Source organism: Culex pipiens, chromosome 1 (assembly GCF_016801865.2).
Source record: "Culex pipiens pallens isolate TS chromosome 1, TS_CPP_V2, whole genome shotgun sequence".
Taxonomy (NCBI): domain Eukaryota; kingdom Metazoa; phylum Arthropoda; class Insecta; order Diptera; family Culicidae; genus Culex; species Culex pipiens.
In genome coordinates, this window is record NC_068937.1 from 68,611,514 (window position 1) to 68,638,234 (window position 26,721).

Consider the following 26,721-nt stretch of genomic DNA (forward strand, 5'->3'; position numbering starts at 1 on the left):
ACCCGGTCCTTTTCCGCCGCTGTTGTTGTTGCACTCGGCCACCAGCTTCGAGATTATGTCCCGGATCCGGTCTTACTCGCTGTTGTTGTAGAACCAGAACCCTCAGATTCGTGACCGGCAACCGTCCGTTAAGGTACAGCAAAAACGGCGGCTGGGACTGCAGCTCGATCTGGCCGTTGAGAAACTCGACCATCAAGTTGTGTTGGGCAAGTTCCGGAGATTTTCCAAACCACCGTCTTAATGTACATCTTGGTAAATACGATCTTGGCAACAAAACGTTTCTACCAAACACAACAACAAACGCAACAAACGCGCCCAATGTCCAAATGTCAAATGGCAATGTGGAATAAAAAGAGGTGGCGTTGTTGTGATCGTAAACAACCCTTAATTTCGCGTTAATTAATTAATTTCTGCCGTTAATTAATTAAATTATTTATTTTTTTACTTTTGTCGCGCCCCTCGGTCGGACCTATCCACCCAAGCTTTTCTGTCCGCACTTCGTCGTTTTGTCGCACGCCGTGGAAGACCGAAGGAGATCCATAGCGACAACGGAACAGCGTTCAAGGGCGCATCCAACGAGCTCCGCAAGGTCTACAGCATGCTGAAAACCGATCAAGAAAGCCGGAAGTCGATTCTCGATTACTGCGCTGCAAACGAGATAACCTGGCATTTCATCCCACCGCGTGCTCCACACTTTGGCGGACTGTGGGAAGCAGCCGTCAAGTCAGCGAAGCACCACCTGTTACGTGAGATCGGCAACACCAACGTGAGTTACGAGGACATGAGCACTCTACTAACCCAGATCGAGATGTGCTTGAACTCCCGACCCCTCGTGCCAATCCCAAGCGATCCCTCGGACCTAGAGGTCCTGACACCAGGCCACTTCCTGGTCGGCACGAACCTGCAAGCTGTTGAAGAACTTAACCTGGCCGACGTTCCGGACAATCGTTTGTCGCACTGGGAGCTGACACAGAAGCGTTTCCAGAGAATCTGGTCGAGATGGTATCCTGAGTATCTACAACAGCTCCAGTCGCGCGCAGTCAAGGGCTGCAAGAATCCCGTCACGATCGTACCAGGACGAGTTGTGCTGATCAAAGACGACAACCTGCCGCCGACGCAGTGGCCGCTAGGCCGAATCACCCACGTCCATCCCGGCAAAGACGGCGTTGTTCGCGTCGTCACTTTGAAAACAGCAACATCGGATGCCGTCGTCAGGCCGGTCGCCAAGATCGCACTTCTGCCAGTTCCGGCCGAGTCGGAGCAGCAGCTTGATCCAGCTTGCAGAAACTGAACCCGGTAGAGCACGCCAAAATTTGCTCGATGTCTTCGTGGGAATCTCGCAGGTAATTGCGGTTCCAATCCCCTATTTTGTGTCGTTCGATCTACCGGGTCTTTTCCACTCCCAGATGCCTAAGCCGAATAAGAAGAAGTACGTCGTTTGTCATCGTTTTGCTGTTTGTCGACATCCGCCGTGTAAGCCGTTCATCCGACCCTGGTAGAGCACGCCGAAATTTGCTCGATGCCTTCGTGGGAATCTCGCAGGTAATTGCGGTTCCAATCCCCTTATTTGTCGCGTTCGATCTACCGGGTCTTTTCCTTGTTCAAATGGGCACAGCCCTGCAGTTCAACATCACTTACACACAGAGAGAAATGACAGCCTTACCACCTGTCAAAAACATAGTTTAATAAATATCATTCTTAACGTTGACTCGAAACGACACGCACGTCTTTTCTTTCGCTCTCCCTCTGTGAGGCTCCCGCAAGACTCCCAAGAGGTTATGGGCCCAGGCCGAGCCCCCGAGTGGAATTGAGGTTAGAATTTCGGTGGTGATCGTTTTTCGCGGAAAGTTTGAACGTAGAATCGCGTGGAGGCAAAGTTTTTTGCTCGTGAAAAGTGTTGCTAGAGATCGCGATGGAGTTTGCACGGATTGAAAAGCTCGGTAGTTCGAACTACAAGGATTGGGCGTTTGAAGTGAAGGCTTTTTTGCGACGCGAGAAATTGTGGAAATACGTGGATCCGGGAGAAGCCCCAAATCCGGTGTCGGATGCGTGGACGGCTGGAGACGAAAAGGCCCTTACCACGATCCAGTTGCTGGTGGAGAAAAACCAACGTTCTGTCATCGAAGATAAGCTGACGGCGAAGGAGACGTGGGATGCACTCAAGGGGCATCACAGCAAACTGTCTCTTGAGCAGAAGGTCACCACCATCATCCAGATTGCCAACCAGAGCTTCCAGGACGGCGACAACATGGAGACGTACATCGGGGAGTTCGAGAAGTTGTACGGCCGGCTGGACAATGCAGGAATAAAGATGGATGAGTGCGTCAAGGTGGCGCTGATGCTGCGTGGACTTCCGTCAACTTTCCGGCCGTTGATCATGGCACTCGGTGCGCGCGACGAGAAGGACCTTACGCTCGCTTTGGTTAAGGAGAAGTTGATCGACGAAGCTGCCAACTACAAGTCAACTTGCGAAGCGGAGGAGAAGGCGCTGAAGGTGCGTGTCGCTCGCCGGAAAGTGTTGATCTGTTACCACTGCGGAAAACCGGGCCATCGGAAGGTAGATTGTGAGGAATATTCAACGGAAGATGAGGAAGAGGACAGAGGGAAGAAGCACACACAGAAGGCTTTGAAGGCAACCGAAACCAGATCTGATGTAGAAATCACTCTTCTTGTGGCCAGCGGAGGAATCGACTCCAAGTCGTGGATTGTCGATTCAGGTGCATCATCACACATGACAAGTGATAGGAATGCGTTTGTAAGATTTGACGGAAGTGCGCGTTCAGTGATAACAACTGCTGACGGTCGAAAATTGCGCACCGCAGGCATCGGAGATTGTCCGATCGAGAGCATCGATGATCGTGGGAAAACGGTGAATATTACGCTGACCGATGTGATGTTTGTGCCGGAGCTGCAAGGAAGTTTGATCTCAGTCGGAAAGCTGTCGACCAAAGGAGTTATGACGACCTTCAACGGTGGAACTTGTGAGCTGACGTACGGCGATAGGGTGATTGCTAGCGCGGCAAGAATCAGCGGTCTGTATCGGCTCGGTAAGATCAGAGGCAGGCGCGATGTTTGTGCAGGGCAGAAGCATCGGCTGCCGTTCAGCAACCAGAAGCAGAGCCCAAGAAGATCAGCAGGATCGACCGCTTCGATGAAACGGTCGGATTCTCCGCCCGAGGAGGTGCTTGTACGGTTGAGTGGTTCGAAGTAATAAGTGTTTTTTGGCGAGGATCTCAGAAATCAGTGACGATTCAGGAGGAGATAAATGATGTTTCTGGAGGAGATGTAGGAGAAAATGCTCGGCGAAAGTCCGGTGCAGTAGGAACGTGAGGCCATGTTGAAGAATTCAATCGAACGACAGTACAGTACAGCTTTTTTTTTTAAGTTAAGGGAAGTGTAGTGAAGTTGAGGAGGAGTGTTCAAATGGGCACAGCCCTGCAGTTCAACATCACTTACACACAGAGAGAAATGACAGCCTTACCACCTGTCAAAAACATAGTTTAATAAATATCATTCTTAACGTTGACTCGAAACGACACGCACGTCTTTTCTTTCGCTCTCCCTCTGTGAGGCTCCCGCAAGACTCCCAAGATTCCTCTCCAGATGTCGAAGAAGATGGTACCCAGCGAGTCAACGATCCAGTTCGTCGCAGTTTTTTGACCCTGGTAGAGCACGCCGAAATTGCTCGATGCCTTCGTGGGAATCTCGCAGGTAATTGCGGTTCCAATCCTTTACTTTTTCGCGTCCGATCTACCGGGTCTTTTTCTCTGCCAGATGTTGACGAAATTGGATTTCTGCACAGAAAAAAATTGTGTAAATTTGCAAGCTTTAATTTTGGAAGGTTGAATATTACTCCTTTTATGATGTAATTTTACCTCAATTAAGACTGAAAAAGTGACATTACACCAGAAAAGTGGTAAAAATACACATTTTCAGAGGTAAAATTACACATTTTTTCTGACATAAAAGATGTACCCCTTCCCAGATGTAATATTACCATGATTTTTTTTTCTGTGTGGCACCACTTCTTCACCACCCCCAAACTGCATTCGTGACTCCGCCTCACCACCCACTTCGAGCCGAGAAGTCACATGGCCTGTCAGCGGACATGCCAGATGCAGCCGAAGAGTCACGTGCTGGCTTACCCGAAGTTTCCCGATCGCCAGCCGAGCCGAGTCGAGTCCGATCAAGGTCGGCGAAGGAGCGATGGAGAAGCATGGTTGTATGATTGTGAAGAGAGTGTTTTTGATTTTTGATTGTGAAGAGAGGAGTGATTGATTTTTTGTGTTAGTTTTAGAAATAGTTTTGTACATATTGTAAATAGTATGTTGAAATAGCCGAGCCATTTCAAGGTGGCCGGAATGTTTAATATGTTAACTAACCCTAGACTTAGAACTAACAATTTAATGTAAAACTAAAATTATTTGTAATTGATCGTGTGAACCAACCTAACAACAATCATCGTATTGATCATCGCGAGCGAAACTGTTAGCTATTCTCGCGAGATCGTCACGATAACTGCAGTAGAATCGTGTAGATAACAAAAAACGAAAACTGCTGAGCCTGTAGTGGTCAGCAGATAGGTTCAGATCAGAACAACAAAACCCCCTAGAAACAGATCCCAATAAACCACGGTCAAAGCAACTTCGCGTCGCGTTTTATCCAAAGAAAATAAGTAGTTTTTGTTCCAAGTTTGTGCGAAATAAAACCCAAGTACATTTAACTTTATTCTGCGAATCTTAGTTCTATCCATAATCCGAACTCGTATCCGCTTGTGGTTGCCGTGGTGAAATCCTTGGTGAAGTTCTGGGCTGTGTGTGCTTCCACCAGAAAATTAGTGCGTTGGTCCACTTGAGCCGTGAAGAATTGTGCATTAAGTGGCTGGAAAAAGGTTCTCTTGTGTGCTCTGCGAGGAAATAAGTCGTGTGTGATCCGTTTGGTGCTACAAGTTGGTTTGCTTACGCAATCAACCGAGCTGAGTGGGAATTGGGTGTTTCTGCTGTGGCCGTTTGAGTGAAGAATCTACCTGGGCGTCTTGGACGTCTACGCGGCGGTGGCTGTGGCACCTGAACCGGTCACGTAAGTGCGTGCTAGCTGCATTTTTTGGGCCACTCTTCGAGTGGGTGTAAATTCCTCCCATCGAACCATCCGGGACCGAGCCCGGCCCCATCAGTTAATTGTTTTCATTTATTCTGCTCGATTTAATCCAAATTGTCCTTCTGGAATTCCGCCGCGCCCTTTTTTTTCAACTCATTGCAATCCTTGATGTGTTGCGCCTCCAGCTTGTGCCGATCGTTTTCCGGAAGGCATTCTATATCCACGTTCACTTCTTTCTCATCCAGTGTTTCAATGTTTTCGGGGTCCGTTTCGCGTCCTCCGATTATGCTGCACTCATCGTCGTCACTGATCTTTTGCCGCATCAGGTACTCTTCGTTTAAATAGCTGAGCGTTACAAACGGAATCGTACCCTTTGTTGTCGGCGATCGTCGTCGGCAGCGGGAGCAGAGCGCGACCGAAAGCTTCCATGGCCATCGATTCCGTACCGGACACGGCACAGGCCATCAGCGTTTCGGAACAACCTCCGCCGTACACGATTCGGGCCTCTTTGAAGTTACCGGCCAGCACGCGAAGGGGCGGCGTGCAGCGAATGATCCGCTTCGTCGATGATTTGCTGCGTTGCCCCACGGATTACGACGGTACAGGCCTCTCCTAGGGGATCTCCACTGACGCACAGCGTATCCTCACCCATTGACCTGCTCGATCAGATCGCAACGGCCGGGACGAACCTGGTCCGGGTTGTCACCTTGTCCGTCATCTTCTCCTTCTCGGCGACTTCCAGCTCGGCAATATTCGCCATCGAGTCCATCTTGATGCTCGATCCAATAACCTGGATCTTGTCCGTGTCCATCGGCGTGTTGGCGACCAAGATCATTGCGTTCTCGATGCGCTTCGACTGGTGCCTATCGGGCTTCTTGTCCAACAGGAAACCCTCGTCCAAGAACGAATCCTCGAAGCAACTGCCGGTCTTCTTTATGCGCAGAATCGCGTTCAATCCCCTGGATCACTTCAACCGCATCACGGCACCGACGACCAGCTTGGCAAAGTACTCCTTTTGCTGGGACCGAATCCTCGAGCTGAGCGTCGTCCAGGCAATGTTCATCATATCCTCTCGGAACTTTTCCGCATCCGTCGAATTGTCCTGAGCTGCGGCAATCTGCGCCGAACGTGCCGCCTGCGTGGCCGCTCTCCACCCGGCGATAATCGTCTGGGGTGCAACTTTTGCTCGATCAACTTTTCCGGCTCGCGCAGTAACTCCGACGCCAACACAGTCACGTAAGTCGATCCATCGCCAACCTCGTCGTCTTGGAAGCGACTCATGTTCACGATGATCCACCGGATTGTCTACGCAGACCGCCTTCAGAATCGTCGCCCCGTCGATGGTGACCTCAACCTGGCCGGAGCTGCGGCCGTGCGCCATCTGAATCATGCCCATGTCCATTCCCTTCGGACCGAGTGTGCTCTTTATCAGGTCGCCGATGGCCCCCACAAACGAGAACAGCCGGGCGATTTCGCCCTCCTCCTCCTCGGCAAACGTTTCGGCGATTCGCTGGGGGAAGATCACAATCTGGGCAAAAGCTGGAAATAGATAGCTCTTGATAAATGCAGCGTACAGGATGTGGTGTGCCATCCAGCGGTCAGCGGGGCCCGGCACTGTAATGGCCCCAGTCTAGGCTAATCTACAGCCAAGCACGTCGGTTATTTGCCTACAAAAACAACAATAAGAATCAGTGTCTTGCGAACCTTCGTGGTAAACGGACACTAGAGCTGCGGTATTTTTTACTACCTAAGCTCAGAGTTATTTCAAACAAAATTCACAGTCTTTTTAAAGACTACCTGAGTTATTTTCCAAAATTCTAAACAGTCTTTTCAAGACTAACCCCACCTGAAATTTTGTTGTATTTTACAAACAAAGCCATCTTTTCAAGAGAACTTTGCTTGCAAAATGCGTCAAAACAAAGGTAAACGCAAATCTTCTGAAGATTTGGTCGTTACATCGGTGAAGCGTTTGAACGCTAAGCCGGCTAACGGAAACAGAAAAAGAAAACAGCCTTATCCGAGGTCTGATTCTGAAAGTGAGGTCAATCCTCCAATTCCATTGGCAAACAGTTTCGGTGTTTTATCCGAAACTGTTGACAAAGATCCTTCTCCTCGTACTGAGCCTTCTGCCGTCGAGAAACGAGTAAAGGCTCCGCCAATTGTAGTGACTTCCGTCTCCGATTTGGCCAGCTTTCGAACGCAACTGAAGAATTGCAAGGAAACTTGCAATTTGAAGGTTTCGTTCCAGCTTGGTCGAAGAGGAGAATGTCGCTTGTTGACGGAATCTTTACAAGATCACCAAACTTTTGTTGGTTATTTGAAAAACCACAAACACAATTTCTACACGTATGAGACCAAGAATGCTCGTCCATTCAAGGCGGTCCTGAAAGGTCTCTCCAACGACTTGTCGGTGGATGAGATCAAAAACGAACTTAAGGTGTTGCTTGGCTTTGCCCCATCCCAAGTAATACCAATGAAGAAAAAATCAAACGGGAATATTTCTCGCTTTGGTTTGACTTCACAATTTTATCTGATTCATTTCAACAGAAATGAAATCAACAATTTGAAACTTTTGGACAAAGTACAGTTTTTGTTCCATGTACGGGTAAAGTGGGAGCATTTTAAGAAACATGGCGGTAATGACCAGAATCTGACCCAGTGCCGGCGTTGCCAGGCATTCGGTCACGGTACTGATCATTGCGCCATGGTTCCAAAATGCATGGTTTGCGGGGATTCTTCTCACGATAAAGACAATTGTCCCGTGAAAGAAGTCACCCAATTTAAATGTGCAAATTGTGGTGGAAATCACAAATCAAATTTCTGGGATTGCCCCATCAGAAAAAAGGTTTTGGATTCTCGTGCTAAGCATCAGCCGAAATCCAAACCGAAATTTTCTCAAAGTCAGGTTGTACCTGCAACTTTAAATCAAACGTTTCTGCTATCTCCCTCTAACGAGAGAGCTAGACAAAATACTTCTACCATTGAAATAGGCAACGGTATTTCCCGAGGTATTTCCTATGCCGCCGCTGTTTCAGGTACAACCAAAAATTTCAAATCCTCTGCCATTCTTCCTCAAATTGGTACCTCAAATTCAATCTGAAAATTTTCGGGTGACAACGCTCTGGGATCTTCTGATCTGGGCGATGTTACGTTTGAAAAAATTACCTTTTGCAAAACTCACTGTTTGGTTTGATTCAAACAATGAGTAATGCCACATCCATGATGGAAGCTATCCAGATTGGATTAAAATTTGCGAATGATGTTGTTCTTACCCTGAAGTTTAATCATGGATCTAAGTAATTCCATCAATATTATGAATTTTAATGCTCGCTCTTTAGAAGCGAAAGAAAATGAATTTTTCAACTTTTTACGAGTTCATAACGTGCATGTTGCTGTTATAACCGAAACATTTTTAAAAACTGGCACTTATTTGAAAAGTGATCCAGATTATAAAGTTATAACCAATAACAGAATGAATCGAAATGGCGGTGGAGTTGCAATAGTTATCCACCGTAGTATGACTTATAGCACGTTACGTGACTTTAAGTTGAAAGTTATTGAAAGTTTGGGCATTGAACTTGAAACTTCTTTTGGGAAAATTATGATTGCAGCTGCATATTTGCCTTTCCAATGCACTGGGGAAAATAAAAATTATTTCAAAGGGGATTTGAATAAACTTACTCGGCATAGATCTCGATTTTTGATTATCGGTGATTTTAATGCCAAACACCAATCTTGGAATAATTCAAAAGTAAATTCCAATGGTAAAATTCTATTCAGAGATTGCACTTCTGGTCTTTATTCGGTTTTATATCCGAATGGGCCAACTTGCATTTCTTCTGTTAGAAATCCATCAACAATTGATTTGGTTTTGACAAATCAAAGTCAGTATTGTGGTCCTTTAGTGACTCATGCTGATTTTGATTCTGATCATCTTCCAGTAACTTTTTCACTTTCTCATGAAGCAGTTACCAGACCCAATAGTTCTGTGTTTAATTATCACAAAGCTAATTGGGACAGGTATCAGCATCATATTGAGAATAATTTAAATCATGATTTTGTTTTAGAAACCAAAGCTGATATTGATTCAGCCTTGGAATCTTTAACTAATGCAATTTTGGATGCTAGGAATATTGCTATTCCTAAAGTCCAAGTCAAATTTGATTCTCCCATTATTGATGACGATCTTCAGCTTCTGATTCGTCTGAAAAATGTTCGCCGAAGACAGTATCAACGTTCTCGTGATCCTGCACTGAAGCGAATTCAAAAAGATTTGCAAAAGGTTATTGACCACAGATTCACTCTCCTGCGAAATGAAAAGTTCGCAAGAGATGTCGAACAAATTAAACCTTATTCCAAACCTTTTTGGAAACTTTCAAAGGTTCTTAAGAAACCTCAAAAACCAATCCCTTCTTTAAAAGATGGTGATAATATTCTATTAACTAATGGGGAGAAAGCTCAAAAACTTGCTCAGCAGTTTGAGAGTGCTCATAATTTCAACTTAAATGTTCTGAGTCCTATTGAAAATCAAATTTCAATAGAATTTCAGAATATTGTTGAACAAGAGTTTTCATCAGATGATGTTTTGAATACGGATCTGAATGAAATAAAATCTATTATCAAAAAAATTAAAAATATGAAAGCCCCTGGTGAGGATGGCATTTTTTACATTTTAATTAAAAAATTACCTGAAGCAAAACTTTAAGTAGCTTGGTCAAAATTTGCAACAAATGTTTTGATTTGGCATATTTTCCCAGTAGTTGGAAAAATGCTAAAGTAGTTCCGATTTTGAAACCGGATAAAAATCCTGCTGAAGCCTCAAGCTATCGGCCCATTAGTTTGCTTTCATCTATTAGTAAATTATTCGAAAGAATAATTCTTAATAGAATGATGACACACATTAATGAAAATTCAATTTTCGCTGATGAGCAGTTTGGATTTCGCCTTGGGCATTCAACTACTCATCAGTTGTTGAGAGTTTCAAATTTAATTCGAAGCAACAAATCTGAGGGCTATTCTACTGGCGCTGCTCTTCTAGACATAGAAAAAGCATTTGACAGTGTTTGGCATAAAGGTTTGATTGCGAAATTAAAAAGGTTTTATTTTCCGATTTATATCGTGAAAATTATTCAAAATTATTTGACGGATCGTACTCTGCAGGTATGTTATCAGAACAGCAAATCTGATCAACTACCTGTACGTGCCGGCGTCCCTCAAGGAAGCATTTTGGGTCCAATTTTATACAATATTTTTACTTCTGACTTGCCTGATTTGCCCCCAGGATGTCAGAAATCACTTTTTGCTGATGATACAAGCATCTCCGCCAAAGGTAGAAGCCTTCGTGTCATCACAAGAAGATTACAAAAAAGCTTGGATAATTTCAATTCTTATTTGAAAGAATGGAAAATTACTCCAAATGCTGCAAAACCTCAACTTATTATTTTCCCTCACAAACCAAGGGCTGATTTTCTTAAACCAAAAAGTCATCACATTATAACAAATATATTAAATGTCTGTATCCATTTATAAACAGGAATTCTAGACTTTGTCTCAAGAATAAACTGTTAATTTATAAACAAATTTTCAGACCTGCCATGCTTTATGCTGTGCCGATCTGGACAAGCTGTTGCTTAACCAGGAAGAAAAAACTTCAGAGGATTCAGAACAAAATTCTGAAAATGATTCTGAAACTTCCTCCCTGGTTCAGCACCAGTGAACTTCATCAATTAGCCGAAGTTGACACTTTGGATGTTATGTCCAATAAGATAATTGATGCATTTCGACAAAAATCATTGCAGTCTTCAGCTGCATTGATCCGCTCTTTATATAGTTTATAAGTTAGTTTTAAGGTATCCCTTTTCCCTTTTGTACATGTAGGACCTCCTACATTTGAAATCACTGAATAGCGAAAGCTACAATATTTCATGAATAAATGAAAGTTGCTAGTATTTAAAATTGAGGTGAAAAGTCATCGATTGTGATTGGACACTCAATAATATTTTAACTGAATGAATGTACATGGAAAAGAAAAACTGAATAAATATAAATAAAAAAAAACAACAATAAGAATCACAATTAAAATCTCTTAATCGCACTGCTAAATAAAACATTACCCGGAAGCCGTGCGCCTTGCTCTGTGGATGGTAGAGCCGGCGTTCACACCGGAGCAAACTTTTCCGGCCATCGACAAAAAAAAACTAAATTTATGCTATGTTTTTTTTCTTTCTGTCAAAACTGCTTGACAAAAACAAAAACAAATACCGAGTTGCCAAACATGACCAAAAACTGCTCGACGGCAAGGTTGCAAGATATATTTCCCTGGTTCAAAAGTTGAGCAGACGCTGGTCGCTTTAACTCGCTTTAACGCGCGTTAACTTGCGATAACTTGCTTTAAGGTGGCGTTATGTGAAAACTCGGCACGATGAGTAGCGTTGATGCTATTCGAGCTCGTTTTTGTGCGTTTTAGTGTGTTATCGCGGAGTGACATTCCCCTCGATTCCGACAATGATTCAGATTTTTATGGATTCGCAGCAGAGTCCTCGATTTTCGACGATGATCCGATGGGTGAATCGTCACTGTCGGAAGAAGTTGATCAGCGGCAGCCGATATGAGAAACACGGCCGATCCGGAGGTCTACGAGGCAGATTAAGAAGAAACAAAAAGTGGATTTCAAATATTTTTAATTAGTCAAGTGAATTTGCGCTAGGAATTAATTATTAGCATACTGAATTTAGTTTGTTGGAATTCATTTTCTTTCAAGAAATAAGAAGATTTTAAACACATTTTAGTGTATTCGATTTATGTATGAAGTTTTTTTTAAGGGAAAAGGAGTTGTAATGTCCAGCGCCACTCACTCTCTCAGCACTCTCATGAGTGCTCTCGTCTGAACCAACCTAAATTGTACATTTCATAGAAATATATCTGACTCTCAACTAGACTACCAACGCGACAAGTAGTGTTTTATTTTTCAACCCCGAAACCGCGTCTCGTCAGGTACATGTCCCTCGCAAGGATGAGGAACTCCGTCAGCGAGAACAGGTCACCGTCGGCAGCGTTGTCCTGCACAGGGGCAGGTTCTAGGCCGGCTGCTGCAACGCTCGCAGGAGGATGCGTCGAACTGCGATCAGCCGCGGGTTTTGTCGGTGATCTGGCAGGTGGCTTCCTCTTCTTTTCCTGCTGCTCGATGTACAGCTTCCGGGAAGTACATCCACGTAAGTTGGCGGTGTGATTGCCGCCGCAGTTAGCGCACTTCACGCTGGACTTGTGTTTTTCGGCGTTTCCGCCATCCTGGAGAGCCGCCTTCCGGGGTAGAGAGCAGCCTTCGGTGTTGTGCTCCTTGCCACACTTTACGCATCGCGGGGGCAGATTGCAGTTCCGAGACCCGTGTCCAAACTTCTGGCACCGGTGGCATTGCGCAGCATCATTCGGCTTCTTCGTGAAAAACCTCCAATTCACGATGTATCCAGAAAGGGGTTTTACCTGTCGGAGGTCTTGTAATTTGACAGTCTCCTTGTCAAAGTACAGCATAGGTACAGTACATGTGTACCGGTTGCCGTACTCTATTTCGAGAGCACCTTATCTTCGCGTGGAGCAATGTCAAAGTCCTCGAGTTCCTTCGTGACCTCAGGAATGCTCATCTCCCCAAGACCCTGTAGAACTATTTTAACCGGGTTTTGACCTCGGCAGTCGTGCGTGAAGAATTTCACATTCTCTGCCTTGAAAATCTCCAAAACCTTGGTGTAGTCCGCTTGGCCCAACGCAAGAACTTGCATCGCCACCTTGGTCACCTTGATGAAGTATTGAACGTTTGACGGTATCAATAAATCATCAACGGTGGCCGCTAGTGTGTCGATGACGTGAATCATCGGTGGCCTATCTCGAACCCTAGGCAGAGCACACTTCGACGGTAACATTTCAAAAGGCATCATGTACATTTTGACACTTTCTGGGTTATTGCATATTCTGAAAGTACTCCTAATAAGCTACCTCTCCACCAAAAATGAGCAAAAGTTACTTCAGTAAAGTCTGTTTAATCATGATTTTAAATAAAGTAACATAAACAAAATCTCTGCTATCAGCAGTCCCTGTTTATATAGCCCTGTCAATCTGTCAAACAAAAGACTACATGAACCTCGTGACGAAAAAAAGCAACATGAACAAAGCGCCATGTACATTTTTTTTACCCTGTGTGCGTGCGAGCAGGTGAAGTGTCGTGCTCCGATCGGTCCGTCGAATTTTTCGCGAAAATCGTAGTACACCGGTGCATCGCGGCGTGAAATTCCGTCGAGATACTCCGGAACCTGCAGTGAATCGCCGTGCGCGACGATCGTGAGATTGGCCAAAATCGTTGCAAATTTATTGGTCGACTCGCAGATCAAATCGGGCCATAACAAAGAACCAAAAAAGTCCCCGCGTGGCAAGTACAATACCGTCGTCGTCGTCGTCTTCGTTCTTTTGCACGGCGTTTGTGTTGTGTGCGGGTATCGTCGTCGTCGTCAACGTGCTGGGTGTAGTGCTGCTTGGGAGTGTATACAGAAGAAATTCTCGATAGTGCACAGTGGGTCGGAGTGGAAGATTTAGTGCGAGGAAAAACAACAACAAAAAGTTTTTGAAAATTAAAAAGAAAAATAATTTCAAACGAGAGTGCATTCAAAAACCCAAATCGTGCGTGCGCCCCCCCCCCACACCTCCCTCCATCACCCGTTTTTGGGCGGCTGTACCCCAGGTTAGGGGCGGCCCAAAACAACCTGGTGTTCGATTCCTTCTACTTGTGAGCGGCTGTTCCCCACGTTAGGGGCGGCTCCAAAGAAGAGGTTGACCCCCCCCCTCTTTGAGCGTCTGTTCTCCAGGTTAGGGGCGGCTCAAAGAAACCGGTGTCCTGCTCCATCGTCGAGGTAAGCGTTTGTTCTCCATGTTAGGGGCGGCTTACTGCAGGTAGAGTTAGGACCCCCCCCCTCCCCCGAGCGTCTGTTCCCCAGGTTAGGGGCGACTCGAATCAGCGTCTGTACCCCAGGTTAGGAGCGGCTGACTAACAGTCCCAGTGCCAGGGTGGGACTCTAAACAGTCCTGGTACGACGGTCCTCCGGCGAGACAGGGGGTTGGTGATGGCTACACGCACCCGCCGTAAAACTCAAGTGCAGAGAGCTCCAGATGCGAGCCGATCCAATCGCCGACCCGATTTTCGGGGATCCAGGGATTGGAAACTCGGGACGTGGAACTGCAGGTCTCTCAACTTCGATGGGAGCGACCGCATTCTTCACAATTAATTGCGGGTCCGCGGTATCGAAGTCGTGGCGCTGCAGGAGGTGTGCTGGACGGGGAAGGACCACCGAGAATTCGGTGGGTATACTATGTATTGGAGCGGCGGCGATACACACGAGCTGGGGACAGCTTTTATCGTGCTGGGTGAAATGGCGAAGCGCGTGATTGGGTGGTGGCCAGTCAACGACAGAATGTGCCGGTTGAGAATCAAGGGCCGATTCTTCAACCTGAGCATCATCAACGTGCACAGCCCGCACATGGGAAGCGACGCCGATGACAAGGACGCTTTCTACGAGCTTCTTGACCGCGAGTACAGGAAGTGTCCAAAACACGACGTCAAGATTGTCATCGGCGACTTGAACGCTCAAGTTGGCCAGGAGGAGGAGTTTAGACCGGTTATTGGGAGGTTCAGCGCTCACCAGCAGACGAACGAGAACGGCCTACGACTCATCGATTTCGCTACCTCCCGAAACATGGCCATACGTAGTACCTTCTTCCAGCACACCTCCCTATACAAGTACACCTGGAGATCACCAAACGACACGGAGACGCAAATCGACCATGTTCTCATCGATGGTCGGCACTTAATCGACGTCAGAACCTACCATGGCGCGGACATCGACTCGGACCACTACCTGGTGGTGGCCAAGCTGCGCCAACGCCTGTCTGAGGTCAACAAGATCCGGTACCGTCGCCCGCAGCGGTATAATCTGGAGCGGCTCAAGGATCCTGAGGTCGCTACCCAGTACGCGCGGGAACTCGAAGCTGCGTTGCCTGACGAGGGTGAGCTTGCCGAAGCCCCTCTGGAGGCCTGCTGGAGCCATATGGAAGCAGCCATCAACGCAGCGGCATCGAGCGCCATCGGGTACGTGGACCGAGTTCGACGGAACGGCTGGTTCGACGAGGAATGTCAGGCGATTTAGGACGAGAAGAAAGCAGCGCGGGACAAGTGGCTGCTGCGCAACACCCGTGGGAACAAGGAGTCGTACAAACAGTTGCGAAGATAGCAAACCCATCTCTTTCGAGGCAAGAAGCGCCGCCTGGAAGAGTTGGAGTTCCAGGATATGGAGCAGCTGTATCGCTCCAATGAAACGCGTAAGTTCTACAAGAAACTCAGTCAATCCCGGACTGGCTTCATGCCGCGAGCCGAAATGTGCCGGGATAAGGACGGAGGAATCTTGACGGACGAGCGTGAGGTGATCGAAAGGTGGAAGCAGCACTTCGACGAGCACCTGAACGGCCCAGAGGCGGAGTATCAGGGCGACGGGTGAAACGACGTCAGCGGTATGGTGGACGGCGAGGACGAGCCAGCACCCACGATGAGGGAAGTTAAGGATGCCATCAAGAAGCTGAAGAACAACAAAGCAGCGGGTAAGGATGGTATCGGTGCTGAATTCATCAAGATGGGCCCGGACAAGCTGGCGGCCTGTTTACACCGGCTGATAGTCAAGGTCTGGGACACAGAACAGCTTCCGGAGGAGTGGAAAGAGGGAGTAATATGCCCGATCTACAAGAAGGGGGACAAGTTGGAATGTGAGAACTATTCTCAACGCGGCCTACAAAGTGCTGTCTCAGATCATCTTCTGTCGCTTGTCGGAGCGAGCAAAGGATTTCGTTGGGCCGTACCAAGCCGGTTTTGTGGAGGGGAAATCGACGACGGACCAAATCTTTTTGCTGCGCCAAATCCTCCAAAAATGTCGCGAGTACCAGATCCCGACGCACCACCTGTTCATCGATTTCAAAGCCGCGTACGACTTGGTCGATCGCGAAGAGCTATGGAAGATCATGTACGAGAACGGCTTTCCCAGGAAGCTGATCAGACTGGTGAAATCAACGATGGACGGGGCACGGTGCAGCGTGAAGATTTCGGGGGTGATGTCCGACCCGATCGAATCGCGCAAGGGACTGCGACAAGGCGACGGTATCTCCGGCCTCTGTTTCAACATTGGGCTTGAAGGTGTAATGAGGCGGGCGGGCTTCAACATGCGGGGCACGATTATCAACCGATCCAGCCAATTCATCTGCTATGCCGACGACATGGACATTGTCGGCAGGACGTTCGAGGAGGTGGCCAGGAGGTACACCGAATTGAAGCGGGAAGCAGAGAAGGTTGGATTGAAGGTGAATGTGGCGAAGACGAAATATCTGCTGGCAGGAGGAACCGAGTCCCTTAGGGCTCGCATAGGACCGAACGTGACGATCGACGGCGACGAGTTCGAGGTCGTGGAGGAGTTTGTGTACCTCGGATCGTTGGTTACGTCGGACAACAACTGCAGCAGAGAAATTCGGAGGCGCATCATCACCGGTAGTCGTGCCTACTATGGACTCCATAAGACCCTACGGTCTGGTCATCTTTCTCGGCGTACAAAGTGCACCATGTACGAAACGCCGATAAGACCGGTCGTTCTCTACGGGCACGAGACGTGGACGATGCTCGAGGAGGACCTGCAAGCGCTTGAAGTTTTCGAACGGCGAGTGCTTAGGACGATCTTTGGCGGCGTGCGTGAGAACACTGTATGGAGGAGAAGGATGAACCACGAGCTGGCACAACTCTACGGCAAGCCAAGTATTCGGAAGGTCGCCAAGGCTGGCCGAATCCGGTGGGCCGGACACGTCGCAAGAATGCCGGACGCGCTGGATGCGCGCCAACCGAACCAGACTATCAATCCGGTGAAGTTGGTGTTTAATTCGGAGCCGGCTGGAACGCGGCGGAGGGGGGCGCAACGTGCACGGTGGTTGAACCAAGTGGAGGAAGATCTGGAAAGTGTGGGAGTTCCGCAGCGGAATTGGAGAGTAGCAGCCCAGGACCGAGTCCAGTGGCAGCGCATCTGGAGACAGCTCATGACCTGGGGGTTGTCTGAGCAGTAAAAGTAAAGTAAGTACATTCGGCGAAGAAAATGACAGCAGGGTGATATAGACGTTGGTGATTTCAAAAGAAGCTATGTTTGTTTTTCTCTAATAAAATTACGGAACTAATGTTTTATTGAATTTGAATGATCAAGTATCAATAAAAGCAACGTTTTTCATCGTTTGTTATCATTAGAACATCTGTTCGAGCCTGACAAGGTCAGCTCGAAGAAAATTTTGGTTTGATTTTGGCAGCACTGTGCCTGCTGCGACGAGAACGGAAAAGAAGGTGGCAACCCAGCCTGCGTCGTTGCCAACAACAACAAGAAGCGCGCGCAACGACTTGCGCGAGTTAGCACGACGACGCCCGAAAGGGAGAAAGAAGCGCACAAACGATGTGCGCGGCAACAGCGCGCCGTTGATGACGACGGTGCTAGAAAGAGAGCGACAACCCGAACGACGAGGAAGAGTGGAGAGTTTTTTGGCGCGCAACGGACGAGTTTGCGCGATCGTTCGAAGAAGCAGCAAGTCTAACGCAAGCAGCCGAACCGGTCGGACGTAAAGTCACCTCGTCGCGATCGTCGGAAGAGACGCTAGTTTTTATCACCTAGTTTAACTTAGTTCAGTAAATAGAAGTAGTGAGAGAAATCTAGTGTTTTTCTGTTTGCCTGTGATAATTTTTTTTTTTTTTTGAATTAAATATACTTTATTGAATCTTTCTTATAATAATTACATTTGGTTTACATAATAAGTGGTCAGCTGTGGCTCTTCAGCTTTAGTTTGCTTTTCGTGATTTAAACACTGTTCATTTTTATAACTTTAAAAGTATATGATTTATCATTTTTGTAACACTAGGTACATTGAGGAAAAAAAAAATGTTAAGAAAACATAACCTAACCTAAAACTAACTTAAACATACCATAAACTAAACCAATCCTTGAATCAAGGGGTATTCAGAAATAGCACATTTTTCCCTGAATTTCAAACATTTTTCTTGAATCTTCTGATCCAACATTTTTACTTCTGCTAATTCATGAACCTCACTTGATCTTGTCCAGCCAGGAACATTCAAAACCATTTTGAGTACCTTGTTTTGGACACGCTGGAGCTTCAATTTATGAGTTCTAGCGCAACACTCCCAAACAGGTACTGCATACTCAATAACGGGGTAAATTATTTGTTTGTAAACTGCTAGCTTATTTTTCAAAGAAAGCTTTGATTTTCTGTTAATTAAAGGGTACAAGCACCTGATGAGAATGCTGCACTTGTTCAATATTTTGTCTACATGCTGCCGAAACAAAAGTTTCGAGTCAAGTATGAGACCTAAATAGGCAACTTCCTTTGACCAGGGTATCGAAACATCATTCATTTTAATCAAAACATCATCCTTTGGGATAAATCTGGCCGATTTGGAAAGAGGAAAAATGATGGTTTGAGTTTTGGCTGCATTTATGCGAATTTTCCAGTCGCCAAAGTATTCAGAAAGAACGTCAAGACCCTTCTGAAGACGGCCAACTAAATATCTGGTTATTTTACCCTTATAAATAACGGCAGTGTCATCAGCAAAAAGTGACAACACACCATTGCCAGGAAGAGTAGGCAAATCAGATGTGAAAATATTGTACAGAAGTGGGCCAAGAATACTTCCTTGGGGAACCCCAGCATCAATGTTAAATAATCCAGAAGCAATCCCATTCAGAAAAACCCTGAACGATCTTTCCGAAAGATAGTGCTGGATAATTTTGATAAGATACATTGGAAAACCGTACAAATACAGTTTATGTATCAAACCATCATGCCAAACATTGTCAAAAGCCTTCTCAACATCCAACAAAGCCATAGCAGTTGATTTAGACTCAAGCTTGTTCTGCTTGATGATTTTAGTTACTCTCGTAAGCTGATGAGCAGTATTATGTCCCTTTCGGAAGCCAAACTGCTCGTTCAAAATTATATTATTATCGTTGGTAAAATCCAAAAGCCTTGAATAGATGACCTTCTCAAAGAGTTTGGACAGACTACTCAAAAGACTAATGGGACGATAACTTGTTGGCGATGTTGGATCTTTTTGAGGCTTCAAAATTGGTATGACTTTGCCCAGTTTCCAATTGGTGGGGAAGTAACCAAGTTGCAAACATTTATTGAAAATATTGGCTAGATGTTGAAAGAACTGATCACTCTGTTTTTTCAACACTAGATTAAAAATGTTATCAAAGCCAGGAGCTTTCATATTTTTCATTTGTTTTACTGCAACTTTGACTTCCTCACTAGAAACATGGGAATCTGCAGGAAATTCAAAGGTAGAGTTATTGATTGTTGAAATACTATTGGCAACTGATGTTTCTTTACGACTGGTCATGGAAGCGCCAAGATTATGAGAACTAACAAAATGAAGCCCAAGTGCATTTGCCTTTTCTTCGGATGTAATCAAAGGAGAATCCTCAACAATAAGAGGAGGAATAGGCTTTGGTTTATTTTTAAGAACTTTTGAAAGTCTCCAAAATGGTTTTGAATAATTCCCAAGCTGGCATGTAAGTTTTGAAAATTCTTGATTTCTGATATTGTCAAGTCGGTCTTGTATGATTTTGTTCAAATTGTTTACTGAAATCTTTTTGTCATAGTCCCCAGTTCGTTGATATTGTCTCCTATAAACATTCCTAAGTCTTATCAAGTGTTTAGTATCTACGTCAATATCAGTTACCTTAAAATTAACAGGAACCTCCCGAACGTTGGCAGCCTCTGCTTGGTTGATAGCCTGCTGGATCACCTCCAGCGAACGATCAATATCAGCAGAAGTTTCAGGGTGTTGATCATAGTCGATGTTGCTGTCCACCACTTGCTGAAACTGCTGCCAGTCAACGTTGTGGTAATCTTTCCGGGTTGGTTGCCGCTGCGGAGTAACGGAAGCTCCAACCTCCACAACCACCGGATAGTGATCAGAACTCAACTCTTCAAACACCTCAGGATGAGCCACGTTCTCAGCCATATTGGTGATGAAGAAGTCGATGATTGAGTGATTCCCAGACCGAGCCACCCTCGTTGGACGATCCGGACTCACAACGTTGTAGTATCCGTTTTGCAGATCGTTGTGCAGAATCACTCCGTTCCGATTCCTCCTGCTGTTGCCCCAAACTTCATGCTTCGCGTTGAGGTCACCAGCGATGATGTACTTTGCGCTCCGCCGTGTCAGCTTCTGGATATCGCTCTTCAGTTTTGCTGCTGAACCATCTCTGGCATTCACCTGACGTGGGCAGTATGCAGCAATGAAGAGTACTGGGCCAACCGAAGTGGGAATTTCCACCCCAACGGCCTCGATGATGTCCAGCTTGAAGTGTGGCAGCCGACGTGGCTTGAGATCACGATGAACAGCGACAAGCACACCTCCTCCTCCAGAAGTGGTCCTGTCAAGCTGCGTCGCGATCTTGTAGTTTTGCAGATAAACTTTTTCACCGGGCTTCAGATGAGTTTCCGTGATGGCAGCTACGTCGATCTCCTTCTCGCGAAGAAAATCCACCAGCTCTAAGTTCTTCCTCCTAATGGAGCAAGCGTTCCAATTCAGCAGCTTGAGGGACCTACGATCCATACTGGATGACGAACGAGGTCAGCACTTCAATTTGCTGGGTCTTGGTTTTGCATCCACGCAGTGCAGCGGACATCTGTTTGAAAATATTGAGGAGTTCGGTTGAGGTGTAAAGATCGTTACCATTTTCCTCAACTGCTGGTTCTTGGGTTGGTCTTGGCTCCTGGCTGAAGCCCGGTGGTGACGGTCTCGGCTCCTGGCTGAAACCCGGCCGTGGTTGATTCATCTCAGCTCTCTTCCTGGGATCCAACGGCAACGGTGCCAAGTTCGGGACCTGGCGTCGCGGTTGAAGAGGTGGAAAATTTTGCTCCACCAGGGCTGGAGGAGTTCTACGACGCTGAGGCTGATTCTTCGTCGATGCTTGCTGTCGAATTTTCACGAACTCAGCTCTTTTGGGGCACTTTCGGTCAGTTGACGAATGCTCACCGTTGCAGTTGAGGCACTTAACCAGCGAATCCTGGATGCACTGGGATGTGATGTGCGCATCGGTACCACATTTGGCGCAACGACGCTTTAGGTGGCAGTTCTTACCTCCGTGCCCGAAACCCAGGCAGTTGAAGCATTGTGTGACGTCACGGTGCACTGGTCGGTATCGCTCCCACGACACGATAATGTTGAAAACCGCTCGGATTGCCTTCAGCTCAGGAAGCGTCGTCGATCCCTTAGCCAAATGCAGCAGGTAGAGCTGGTCACGGTACTTGATGTCTTTGTTGCGTCGGCTCATTTTGTGCACGGCCAATACATCCAGTTTCAAAACTTTTAGCTCGGCAGCTAATTCCTCCACTGGCATGTCGTACAGACCTCTGACGACGATTTTGTACGGCTTATCCATGGCGACATCATGGGTAAAGTACTCCGCCTCGTTTTCGGTCAAGTAATCCTTGACCAGTTGATAGTGCTGCCTGGATTGCACCAGCACCTTAAATCCGTCCTGACACAGACGAATGTTGCCTTGGACTTTCCCAGACTTGATGAGTTCAACCAGCCCCGCTCGAAAGTCGATCGTTGCTGCTGATTGCCGTACATAAAAAGGAGGCAGTTTCTCCTTTCGCTGTTTCACTTCATTCTCCTTTGCTTCCGCTACCTGGTCCTCGTCAGGCAGTCCAGCGAACTTGTTGTTCTTCAAAAGCTGCTCCTCGTGCGACGAAGAGTTCTCCTCCTCCTCGTCCATCGGTACAGTACCGTCGCTCTTTTTCGTCTTTTTGCTGTTCGATGTCACTTCCAAAAGCACCTTCCTCTTGGAAATCCCCGGTTTTTGGCCATCAGTTGAGGCCTCAACCTTCCTTTTGGAAATTCCCACTTTTTTGCCTGCTTGAGCCGCAGGTAGGGCGATATTGCCGGCGTTTTGCGCCGGGACGCGACGAGTCATGTTGAATCAGACAACCTTCACCAACGAATGCTCGATGAACAATGATTTTGCCTGTGATACTTCCGACCCTCCAAAGCTGGTTCCCCAAGTCCGCCTGAAGTGAAGTAAAAATACAGTCCGCTGCGAACAACATCTTATTTTGCTTTTATATTAAAATGGGAATTGATAATGGATGCTCAACGTTCAAATGCGTTTTTCTCAAAACGCATGGTTTGTACATGATGCTTTTTGAAATGTTGGCGTCGACTTGAGCATTTGTGCTTTCTTCGCCTCGTCTGCAGCTGGGCTATTGTTTTCCTGCTGTGTCGTACTTTTGTCGTCGTCTTCACTGTCGGTCAACATCTCGAACGAATTTGTTGTTGGAATTGTGATTCCCGTTTTGCTGGAGGATGTACCTGGTCCACCGGCTCCGGACGATTGTTGCGGCTTGCCGGAAGCTGACTCGGACTGCTGCTTGTTGGTAAGTCCACGTGTCCGGACGGGGCTTCTAGAAACAGTCACCTTACCGTCCGCCGAAGTCAGCAAAATTGCTGGTGTTTTTGCCGCCGGCGAGGAGCTCTTGTGGTTGCGGTACAAAGAGCTGTTTTGGCCGCGTCCTCGAGCCGAACTCGAGTTGCCACGGCCGCGACCCTTTTTACCCATCGCGTGGGAGCACACTCGCGGTTAATTAACGACCGTAAATCAGAAAAATCGGTGAAAAATCGCGCAGCGCAAAAACTTGTTGTTATTGGCTACTGGTGTTGCCAGTCCGATGTTTATTAACTCTGCTTAATGCTGCTTAGGACCCGGGACTTAGGAGTTCGGGGTCTGGCATGGCTCGGCGCAGAGGTCTGGAGGACAAGTCTGGCTTCAACGTAGAGAATTGGTTCGACGAAGGTCTTAATGCAATGTGATGTGATCGTGCGCGTAAAAGCTTTTAATAGACAAAAATGTGAAGAGTGTTGTAAAACCGCAGAAATGTAATCTTTAAAAAGTGTAATATACAAAGATGTGAAGTTTACTGATCTGTTTGGACTCTGCAAGTAAAATATCACAAAAATCCTGAAAGCTTAAACCGCTCGGACACGTTCAATAGTAATGCATTCTGCTAAAACGCTCAACCAAACCACAATAAGTTAATCTATTCTTCAAGTTTGGAAAACTACCCAGACGGAAACGGGGGGCGCCTGGCGGGCGTTTTGTCTTGGGCGCTGCGCTTAGCTGCGCAAGACGTCTGGCAGATTTTCCCCCCGACTGGCCCAAGATTGCTGCCAGAATTTTGGCGAATATGCAACAAACCGGTCGTGCACGGTTCAACCGATTGAACCGATTGATTTTTGTGCCCGACAGCTATGAGTTATTCCGCCAGATTTTCAACGTTCAAACGTCCGCCTGCGCCAGACACTCAAATTTACCAGATTATTTTCCGACCGGGTACAACAAGACTATATAGAATTGCAGTGAACTCTCTGTGTCAGTATTGAAGGGTTAGTCTAGCTAGTTTGTATTTGCTTGTTCTTAAATTTTGTTTAAAGAACTGTTTGGTGTTTCGTGAAATGGGCTTGCATTTATTACCGTCATTGGAAGTCACAATATACTCCAACATTAATTGACCTACCCAGCTTATCTGAATTTCTTTAGGTGTTTCTCTCACTTTCTGACGGTACACACAAACCACTTCATAGGCTCTCTTTAACGCTCTCTGAGCGCTGTTAAACCTTCAACAAAAAAATAAAGTAGTGTTTGTACCCTCAGCCATGTTTATGCGGTTTTTTGTTTTATGTACATGCTCTATCGTGATTGGTTGGACAACATAGGGGTGTGGTAGCAAGATGCTCCTCCCATTTGTTTATTTTTTTTTTCATTCTATTTTATTCAAGTTTCATAACTCGAGTGAATTGAATTTTCAGTTCGTGATTCAGTTTTCCGGCATACATTGGTGGTTACTGCATGTGGGAGAAGTATTAATATTGGCAAATCCTGGAATAATTTGTTTATTTTGTAAACAAAATCGAATATCGTTTCGATAGTCTCATATAGAATAGTGGTTGGCGCACATTCATCTTGTGTTAATTTAGTACAGTATCTATCTTGTTGATGATTACGGGACTTCTTTAAAATGCGTCATTCTTATACTGTTTGTTCTACATTAGAAACTCGGGTGTGGAAAAAAAACTATGCTCTCAAAACGGCTTGGAGAAAGATATAGTGCGTTTGATTTTCGAAAACTGCTCATTAATGTATGCATGGGATATTGAGGGAATATGTTTTATGATCGACAAAACCAGTGCAAGTGCCAACATCGAATTGTAAGCCATTAGGTCAAAGAAAGATAATAGTTCGAGGAAAAAAGTGAAAACACGAAAAATATGAAACAGTGTGGGGTGATAATCTAGTTAAATTTGCAAATAAAGCAATGGCTGAAAAAGAGCCATAGCGCCAGTGAAAAGTGTATAAATTAATGAAAAAAATAAATAACTTCAGTGATACACGACAAATTAATTACATATTTCCATGATGGTATTAGAGCACCAGGGTATGTTGCAGAATTTGCAATCGCTTGGCTCTCAGCCGGCTCTACAGCTTTATGCGGCGGCAGCGGCGGCACAACTAACACCTCGAAATCGTGTACCACAATGGGCGCCTTTTCTGCAATTTGGCGTACCCGGTGTATTTGGTGGACCGTTTTTGACGGGACCTCGCTTTGGTCCGGCGAGTACATCCCAAAGTCTGGCTGCCTTAAATGGATTAAACAATATCAACAGTAACACACATCAAAACATATCATCACAACGAGCAATACAGGGTCCTCCAAGTGAAGATTCCAATGATGATAGAGGTAAGAATGAATATTAAAGAAGGATACAGTAATGGCCATTCACAAACCACTACTGCGAGTTTGGTCATGATTTGTGAAGTCCCGTTAAACAACTAAATAGGAAAAACGTGTTTGTAGTTTGGTACAACTCGAAGTTCATACACGGAGAGACCGGCCGGGGCAAATCTAAGAAAATCTTGGTTAATTTAACTAAAAGTATGGGTTAATTTTTTACATAGCTTTTTTCAACAATCGATTGTTGAATTTGTTAACCCGAAATTGCTGACCACCAGTATCTAAAAGTAACTAAAAAAATAGTTGGAATTGCCATTTTGGTTGGTTAAATGGCCGAAAAAAAATTCTAGCAGTCGACTGCTAGAATATTTTTTTGAGAAAATTTACTATTTTTTTTTTGTTTTCAGCTGAAATATTGTGGAATATTCTGTAAAAAACAGGCTGGACTATATTTTTCAACTATTTTTTAACATTTTTTTTTCGTTGTATCAACCGAAATATTTTTGCATGCAGCAAATTATTAGTGGTTTATAACAAAACATTTCTTAACACCTAAACTCCCAAGCTCAAGAAAAAGGGGGAATTTGTATGGAAATTCCCCCTTTTTCTCGAGCTTGGGAGTTTAGGTGTTAATTAAACATAATTTATGTTAGTGTCGATATATATTTTGTTTAATTATCTAACGATACAGGCTGTGCCGAATTTCTTGCTATATTTTTAACTAATGTGTTACTTGAATACAGAAAAATATTCGTACATGTAGTCAATAATTAGCTGTTGTTTTGTTTTGTTTTTTTATTTGGAGGTGGGGAAAAGCCCCTTTGAGTTGTGTCAGAGGACACTCTCTCAGAGAGGCACAAAACCACCTCGTCTTAACTCATGTTAGCAATATTTTTATTAAATTTGCAGTAAATTTCATAACAATGCCTCACAAATTAATGCTGGGTGTTTTTATATTCGCATTTAATCTGCCTAAAATAAATCTAAAAAAAAATTAAAAAGCATATTAAAAATTTAGTTTAAGCTTATATTTTTATTATGTTGTATAAAATGAAGTGTTGTATTCACTTACCATCACTGTGAAATCATACGATAAGTCATCATCATCTACAACGGTCTCAGGTTTATTTATTTTTCTTGTGGAATTTACACCAAAGCGAACCTTTTGCTGCAAATAGACATGTGAAATGTATTAGTAATTTAATACAAAATTCTTAATTTCGGCTATAAACTGAAAAGGAACGTAAATAAATGTAATTATATTGAGGAAAGAAGAAATATCAATAATGCTACTTACCAAGGTTGCATTAATTTAACAATTACTTTTGGCAACAAACTTTCATTGCATTTGATTCAATTTATTCAACGTACTCCGATTCCTGAAAAAAATATTTTGAGTTTTACTTACCAGTTTATTGAGCAGTCGTATTGCAACAAAACTTTCAAGATAATAATTATCTTCTTTTATATATTTTATATATTTTTATTTTTTTATATTTTACTTCATCTCTATTTTTTATGTTGTCATGTGTACGCATCGCTATGTATTTTATAATTGATGATTCTGAAAAAAAATTATGGTTCATTAAGATTTTATCCATTGTAAGCACGAAGCTTTTGAATGATAGTTTTCTAATAAGAATCACATTAGATAAATTATTGTGCAAAAATAAACCCATACTTACTTGGATTAACCAACATTTTGATAAATTTGCCCGGGCTGCTCTATCCGTGAAGAGTCGGCCCGCATTTCCATTC

At 45.1% G+C, this 26,721-nt stretch overlaps 3 protein-coding genes and 1 pseudogene across 3 annotated transcripts in view; 3 read left to right on the forward strand and 1 right to left on the reverse strand.

Annotated features, from left to right (window-relative positions):
- The window catches only part of LOC128093327 (uncharacterized), a 481,727-nt gene that overhangs the window by 164,293 nt on the left and 290,713 nt on the right, over positions 1-26,721 (forward strand). The window lies entirely within an intron of this gene.
- Positions 599-1,291, forward strand: LOC128093865 (uncharacterized). Its single transcript, XM_052711717.1, has one exon. The coding sequence runs from the start codon at positions 599-601 to the stop codon at positions 1,289-1,291; it is 693 nt and encodes a 230-aa protein (XP_052567677.1).
- On the reverse strand, positions 5,239-6,724 carry LOC120428026 (T-complex protein 1 subunit beta-like; annotated as a pseudogene).
- Positions 14,316-15,311, forward strand: LOC128093326 (craniofacial development protein 2-like). The gene has a single exon (XM_052709735.1). The coding sequence runs from the start codon at positions 14,448-14,450 to the stop codon at positions 15,279-15,281; it is 834 nt and encodes a 277-aa protein (XP_052565695.1). The 5' UTR covers positions 14,316-14,447; the 3' UTR covers positions 15,282-15,311.

Bases quoted from the DNA above. Each gene is read 5' to 3' on its own strand.
- LOC128093326 (XM_052709735.1), top strand. From the start codon at position 14,448: ATGTATTGGAGCGGCGGCGATACACACGAGCTGGGGACAGCTTTTATC.
- LOC128093865 (XM_052711717.1), top strand. From the start codon at position 599: ATGCTGAAAACCGATCAAGAAAGCCGGAAGTCGATTCTCGATTACTGC.